An 8,314-nucleotide genomic window follows, 5' to 3' on the forward strand; every position below is an offset into this window, starting at 1 on the left:
CATTGCTACCCAGACTTTTCTGTAGTTGCAGAGAGTGGGGGCTACTCTCTAGTTGTGATGCATGGGCTTCTCATTGTGGTGGCTTCTCTTGCTGTGTAGCATTGGCTCTAGGGCTTACAGGCTTCAGTAGTTGCAGCTTATAGGCTCAGTGGCTGAGGCTTCTGGGCTGTAGAGCACTGGCTCAATAGTTGTGGTACACAGGCTTAGTTGTGCCATGGCATGTGGGATCTTTCTGAATCAGGGATTGAACCTGTGTCTCCTGCCTTGACAGATGGATTCTTTACTACTGAGCCACTAAGGAATTTGCTGACACTGTTGTTCATGGGGTTGATTTTTAATATCTTTTTTGGATAGTTAGTTTGTACCTTTTGGAAATGTAACTTATTTTTGTATATTGATTTAACATCCTCTGATTGAACTGACTTCATTTATTATTAGTCTTATAGTTTTTTAGTGGCTACTTTATGGTGTTCTATATGTAGAGTGTCTTTGAGGAGACACAGGAATTGGAGAGCAAGTGATCTACAATAATGTGTTCCAATGCTTGGTGAATATGAGCCTCTTGAATATCTGGGGAATAATGTTACAGGCAAAACAAAATGAAACAAAAGCACAAAATGAAAAGACTCTGAAGTTGCACATACCTTGCATTTTTTGTTATCTGTAAGAAAGCTGAGGTAACTAGAAAGAAATATACAATGCAGGGATCACTTGTAAGAAGCATATTCTAAGACATAAAAGGGGTCTAGAGGATGTGTGCCCTTGAAACAGATGTAAGAGTTAGTCTGTTACTTTGAATAAAATGAGAAACCCAGGGTAGTTTTCAAATAGGTAAAGTTTGAACTGTATTTTCAAAGGATAATTCTGATTATTATTTTGATCTTTTGCTAAAGAGGGAAATGGTTGAGAAAGGGGATCAATTATCATTACTGTATCAAGTAACATGAACTAAGTAATATTATATTAAAATTAATTCCTCAACTCACATGGACTTATAATAATAACGACAAAAATATATTTCTCACTCATTTTTCAGTTTTGTTGCTTCAGTCTGGAACTTATTGTGAAGGTGATGCAATTATAATTAACTACTGCTATTGTGTCATAGAGAAAAAAGACTCTGAAACTAAATTATGGCTTATAAATCTTCATTCATAAATAACACAGTTAAATCTTATATTGGCCAATGCAAATCACATGATGAAAACTAATGTCACTAAGATTGAAAAATAACACTCCAACAGTAAGAGGCTCTATCAGGCAGGTTCAGTGAATATTTTGAACTAATAATATACTACATTGTTATTACAAATATCCAAGAAATAAATAATAGTTTGCAAGAATATTATTAGATAAATATGTGTTCTGGATATTTTGGTAGAAAAGTGAATAGAAATTGTTGATTTGAATGGGATATATGAAAGAAAGAGTTACAGAGAAGAATTTGGGAAATGTTATCATAAGCAACTGTAAGGATGTATTACTCTTAGTGATATGGGAAACACTGGAGAAAAATAGTTTTGGATATGTTAATTGAAGATGAATGCCAAATATTCCAAGGCTAATACCCAATGGACAGTTTAATGTGCAAATCGGAGGTTCACATTAGTTGGAGAAAAGCGTGGGGTGAGGGGACAGTGAGGCTGGGATGATGAGTGGTGATGTGGGGAAAACAGTAGAAAATAAAAGAGAAAATGGTATTGTATTGTACCATGACCATGTATAGCTTGTACTAAGAATTCTGGGTTATTGTTGAATGAAATGGAAAATAATTAGATGATTTTGAGCAAGGTAATGGCAGCATTTAAGTTAAATCTTAATGGGGTTTCTCTGACTGCTATTTATAGAATCAGTTAAAGTTTGTAGGAGTTGAGGAAAACTGAGAGATAAAGACAAATTAGTAGGATATTGCAGCAATTCAGAAGAGATGATAATGGTTTGGATAAGGTTGGTTGAAATTAATTTGCAAAATTAGATTTAGACATGTCTTGGAGACACAGGTAACAAAATTTCTGAACAGGTGGCATATGAAAGATAATATAATGATTGGAGTCAAGGGTAATACTTTAAGTAAAATAAAATGTAGATATCTTCTTAGAAAAGCAGAATGTCTCAGGCTTCTCCCACATTTTCTTATTATTCTATGGAGATTATCCCTATATTACTTACTATCTGAACATTTCTTAGAGAATATTCAAATTTCGTCTGCAACTATTCATGTCCAGACAAGCCCACATATTGCTTTCTCCACTGCTGCTGTTGCTTTGACTGGTCTAGTTTCCTGGAAACCAAGGCAAAAGTAAAAATGTAGTTGACTGAAAACTGAGAATAAATAATATGAGCCAAAGTATTTGAAATAAAAAGACTGTGTAACAACCAAAAATAAATGTTCTTTTTAAGTGGACATACAATTGTTAAGAAAAATTAGCACATAATTCAAAGTATTGATATGTTCTCTGACCTAATGCAGTTAAACTCATTGCCAATGACAAAATTGTATGATATCAAGAAAAAGATAATACTAAAATATTTGAAAATTAAAGAGTATCTAAGTAATACATAGCTCAAAGGAGTGTCAAAAAGAATTAGGAAATATTTCAAATGTAATGAAATAAAAGTACAAGAAACCAGAATTTCTATGGTAGGTAAGCTAGTTCTTAATGGCAAGTGATAGCATTAATTTTTACATTGGAAAAAATAACAATGTCTAAATTATGTTTCCATCTTAAAAATATGGAAAACAGAGGCCAAAATAAATAAAAAACAATATAAGGAAAGAAATACTAAAAATAAAAACTGGGACGACCCAGAGGGATGGTACAGGGAGGGAGGAGGGTTCAGGATGGGGAACATGGGGATTCATGTTGATGAATATTGGCAAAACCAATACAATACTGTAAAGTTAAAAAATAAAATAAAAAAATTAAAAAAAAACTGAATTAAAAACAAAAGATTTTAAAAAATTAATGTAACCAAAGCCTGGTTCTTTTATAAATCTGTAACTTAAGTGACACAGAGAAATCACCAACTTCCAAAAACTAAAAAATAAAGAAGGCATATCAATACTGACCTTATAGATAGCAAAATGAGATAATGGAATACTGCAAACAATTCTATGCACGTAAATGTGACAATGTAGATGAAACAGATGAATTTGTTAAAGGAACAAACTATCAAAATACACTCAAGAATAAATAAATAATCTGTTTTTTCCTACATCTATATCTTAGTGAATTTCATTAAATATTTAAGGAAGAAATAACACCAGTTACTTTCAACATCATCTAGAAGCTAAGAGGGAAAGGAAACAACTTTCAGACTTGTTTTATGAGGCCAAACTTGCTCATAATGACAACCAGATGAAAATTGTACAAGAAAAGAAGCTATAGATCAATACTCATGAATATAGATGTTAAAATCTTCAACTATACATTAGTAAATCGAATCCTACAAAATAAAGACAAATAATATGTCACTAAACATAGGACTTGTCTCAAGAATGCAAGCATGATTGAATACTCAAACAGTGAAGCCCACCACATTAAAATATGTAACAAAGTCATATAATTTTATTGACACACACAAAAATAATTTGAAAATATTTTAATATCCAATCATTAAAAAAAAAAAACAACTTTAGCTAACTAGAAATAGAAGCAAACTTTCTCAAGTTGATAAAGAACAATATAAGTGATGATTGAAGATTAAGTAGTGTCTATTACCAGAAACAAAGTAAGGATGATCATTTTGACCACTTCTGTCCAATATCATATTTGAAGTCTTTGTATATTCATTAAGGGCAGAAAAAAAAGACATTTAGATTGGAAAGAAATAAAATTATCCCTTTTTGCAAGTGACATGCTATTTACATAGAAAATACCAAGGAATTTAAGGAAATCTTCTGGAAATAATGTTTATCAAGATCCATGTACAAAATTCAGTCAACGAAAAACTGCAACTAAAATTTAAAAATAAGCATCATTTATAATGGCCTTCCCAGGTGGCACTAATGGTAAAGAACCCAGCTGGCAATACAGGAGACTTAAGAGATGCAGGTTCGATCCTTGGGTCAGGAAGATCCCCTGGAGGAGGGCATGGCAATCCACTCCAGTATTCTGGCCTGAAGAATCCCATGGACAGAGAAGCCTGGTGGGCTACAGTCCATAGGGTTGCACAGAGTCTGACATGACTGAAACGACTTAGCATGGATGCATGTCATTTATAATAGCTCAAAAAATAGATCAAAATATATGTAAAACTTATATACTCAAAGCTACAAAACACTACTTAAAGAAATTTTTAAAAGACCTAAATAAATGGAGACATAACTATAGTCTTGTGTTTGAAGAATATAGTTATGTTATCAATTTTCACCAGAGTAATCAATGGAGTCAGTGCAATTTATATATCTTCTTGTATCTTTCTCCTTTAACTAGTAGTGCTTTTAGATGAATATAGAAAGCTTAATTTTAACATAGTCCAATGGCCTATTTAATACTCTTTAAGAAAACTTTGCTTACCCTAATATAATACGGACACATTCCCTCCCATATTTTCTTCTTGTAGGTTTATTATTTGGCCTTTCTATTAAAATCTAAAATAAACCTGCAGTCTGTTCTTTGTATGTGGTATTGTTGTTAGAACTAAACTTTAGAGTAATAAATAATGAATATTCAATTTAACAGCATATATTAAAAGGAAAGAACATTATTCTCTATTGCACCGTGTGATATATTTGTCATATTTAGACAACTGTCCATTCTAGACCTCTTATTTATTGCATTGGTCATTTTTTAAAAAATCTTTGTATCAATACCACTTTGTCATAATTAGTATAAATTTTTGTTTTAACATAGTGTGGTCTACTAGCAGTAGAGATGCATAATTTTAATCAGTTCTCTGAGGACCTGGAGCTAAGTTACATTGTAGGTGTCCAGCTACATATAAGTACCCTATACTGAGAAGACAGAATGTATACTTCGATAAAAATCTGTTAAGGGCATGACATAATTTGTATTAGTTCTTGTTAATTGTACAAGTAATTTGGGACTTTTTGAGAGGCAAGTCTTGTGCTACCTCTATTTCAGAAGTATAAGGAAGATATATTTTACATTCAGGATTGTGAAAAAAATATTCATGAGGGATCCTAGAACATTCTGGATAACATTATCTTCAATTGGTTCCTGTTATTGTTGTAAAGTAAATTGCATTTCACAGGGATATTTGAAAACACAATGTTTTTTTAATACTTTGAGCATTAACCAGAGTTATAGGTTGACCTAACAATATGGCTGGCTTAGAGAAAGAGATTAGATGAATCAATTCAGATTAAGAACATTCCCAGGATGGCTAGAAGTGTAAAGGTTGTGTCTGTGTTCAAGGCCTTGTTGTGACAGTACAAGTTAAAGAGGTAACTGCACTATGGGGTTGAAGCAGCTGATTATCTGAATAGTGCAGGAATGCCAGCTTTGTGTCCATGGATCAGGAAGAGTGCCTTGCTAGCACAGAACAGTACTGTACACTGTGGTATAAAGTAACCTTAGGTATGCAACTGATTAAACTGGTGAACTGAGAAAGATGGCACAATTTCCATTACCATGTCTGGGTTATTGCTCACATTTAAGGATCCAAATCCAGAAGAACAATTTATGAAAGTTGGAGTGAAATTATATCTGTATTGGAAGAAAGATTTCTCTTCTCCACTTCTGGACATGAAATGAGCCTACCCATGAATGTAGCCATATCTGAACTGATATGAATGATAATACCACTGGGGTAAATGATGATTACAGGCCAAACTAAGCCATGCCACCTGACTGACCATGAGTGAGAATACCTGCAAGCCCATATACGAAAAGGTCAGCAGGCTTTGACTCCTCTCATTATTAGGACTGTGTGACTCTTTCCCAGGAGACGCAACAATTTAGACACACATCTAGATGCCAAACACAGGGCTAGGCAGAACTATAGGAAATGAAACTGAGCTGTGGGTTGATTGTCTCTTACTCTGGGAAAGCTCCAACTCATGGAGAATCACCTAGGAATTTCTCTGTGCTTGCTTGAAGACTGGAGTTTTGGTAGGGCAGCCAGATTTCAAGGCTAGCTTACAATGGTTAAGGTGGCAGTTTCATTTGAGGGATGCTCTAGGGGTAGCAGAAATGATGTCAATAGCACCAGTAGAAAGTCTGTGGTAGCAACTGTGCACCTGGACAAAAGCTCCTTCAGCTATGACTGTTGCACTAGGATATCTACCCTAGACTGTAACCAACATTCTCTGTTCTCATCTAGTAGGATATATTAGGAATGTAGGTAGACTCAAGAAGCTACTCCAAATGAGGGACTCTGATTTGGTATTTTTAAAGTTTAAGCCAGGAAGATATGAATGACAGTTTGTTTTTAGTTACTGGAATATTACAGCACTTTAAGACAAAATGCCAAAATTCTGGGCTGCAGCAGAGACAATGGTTTAAGATGTAACTGTAGTTTAAAATACAAATATTGCAAAAGGTAAATATTGAAAAATATTAATGAATTGTCCTATCAATAAATAACATAATTACAAATTAAATGAAAATTAAAAGAAAGCAATAAAAATGAAATTAGAAACAAAATTATTAAATAGAACTAATATCAGTATTAACCTGAAGAGATTTTATTTTATTCTATCTGTAGTTTGTGAAATAAATGTCTAAAAGTTTGAGTATGATGAAGTGAAGTCTTTAACAATGAATACACAGAGTTTAGCCAATGTCATCTCTATCTTTAGGAAATGAAAATATTCTTCCTATGATCTTAATATTTGATGGATCACCGTTATTATCAGTGATTCAGGAAAAATATCCATGCCACATGCTTGCGAATTGCCTTGTTTTTCACACCATAGACAATAGGGTTGAGTGCAGGTGGCACAAGGAGGTAGACGGTAGACAGAAGAATGTGGGTAGAGGGCACAACATGTCCAAACCGATGGCTGAAGAAGGAGAAAAAGGCAAGAATATAAAACTCAAGGAAAACAAAAATGTGAGCTGTACACGTGTTGAACGCTTTAAGCCGTGCCTCCTTTTGGTGTAGACAAAAAACAGCCTGGAAAATAAGGATATAGGAAATGAGGATGAAAATCATGTCAAATCCTAGAATTGTGAAACCTACGAAAAGATCACATGTTTTATTGACATGAGTGTCCTCTGCAGCCAGCTTGACCACAGCCATGTGCTCACAGTAAGAGTGGGCAATTACAATGGATTGGAAAAAATGCAGTCTTTTGAGTAGAATGGGTAAAATGCCAACGAGCACTGCTGCTCGGATTGCCACAGCCAGCACCATACTAACCAGGAGGAAAGGTGTAAGGGTGGTTGTGTGCCTCAAAGGATCACAGATGGCAACATAGCGATCAAAGGCCATTGCCAACAGGATTCCAGATTCCATGCCCTGCAAGGCATGGATGAAGAACAGCTGGGCTAAGCAAGCATCAAAGGCCGTGGAATAAAAGCCAAACCAGAAGATAGCCAACATTTTCAGAGCAATGGCTACACAGAGTCCTATGTCAGTGGCTGCCAACACTGCCAAGAAGATGTACATGGGCTGGTGCAGACTGAGTTCTGTAGGGATAATGATCAGTAAAATGATGTTTCCCAGAAGAGCCACTAAGCACACAGCAAAGAAGGAAAACCCAATCCAAAACTGCACATGCTCCAGTCCAGGGATACCAATCAGTGTCACTGTTTTGGGGTCCATATATGACATGTTCATGGATTCCACGGATGTTAGTGATTGATCTCTTTTCACCACTGATTATCATACCTACAGAAGAGAATGAATGAGAAGTGAAACAGGACACTGACCTCACTATCATTAAGACATATCGGACATTAAAGAAATAAACTTAGTGCTTTAGATGACAATCAGGCCAGAATATTGAGAGGTTCTATGCAGGATGACAGAATGGCAGTAGAAAGCCATCCTACAAAACCTTTACTAAAGACAACAGGGAAAAGTCTCAGGATTTCTAACCTACCATTTATGTAAGTAGAAACTATGACTCAGAACACTCTTCTTGCATTTTCCTTGACCTAGAGTCTGGGCTGTTTGCAAAACTGTCAGGCTTTCTTTCTTTATCTCTAGATACCAACCCAATTTTGCTGTAAGTGAAAATTCTCCGTAGGATTCTTAAGGATCCAGAAAGTACTGTTTCTATCGCCCATGATCATTAGTCCACAATCCTATTGGGAATCTCCACCCTTAAGCAGTCTACTCCTGGTCCCAGAGAGCATGCTATTTATCCCCAAGTCATTGGCATTAGTTCTCAATTGTAGAT

General features: G+C 35.0%; 1 protein-coding gene across 1 annotated transcript; it reads right to left on the reverse strand.

Moving 5' to 3' along the window:
* Positions 1–6,819: 6,819 nt before the first annotated feature.
* OR52AB9 (olfactory receptor family 52 subfamily AB member 9) lies at positions 6,820–7,749 on the reverse strand. The gene has a single exon (NM_001390012.1). The coding sequence runs from the start codon at positions 7,747–7,749 to the stop codon at positions 6,820–6,822; it is 930 nt and encodes a 309-aa protein (NP_001376941.1).
* Positions 7,750–8,314: the final 565 nt, after the last annotated feature.

Source organism: Bos taurus, chromosome 15 (genome assembly GCF_002263795.3).
Source record: "Bos taurus isolate L1 Dominette 01449 registration number 42190680 breed Hereford chromosome 15, ARS-UCD2.0, whole genome shotgun sequence".
NCBI classification, from domain to species: Eukaryota; Metazoa; Chordata; class Mammalia; order Artiodactyla; family Bovidae; genus Bos; species Bos taurus.

Bases quoted from the DNA above. Each gene is read 5' to 3' on its own strand.
- OR52AB9 (NM_001390012.1), bottom strand. From the start codon at position 7,749: ATGAACATGTCATATATGGACCCCAAAACAGTGACACTGATTGGTATC.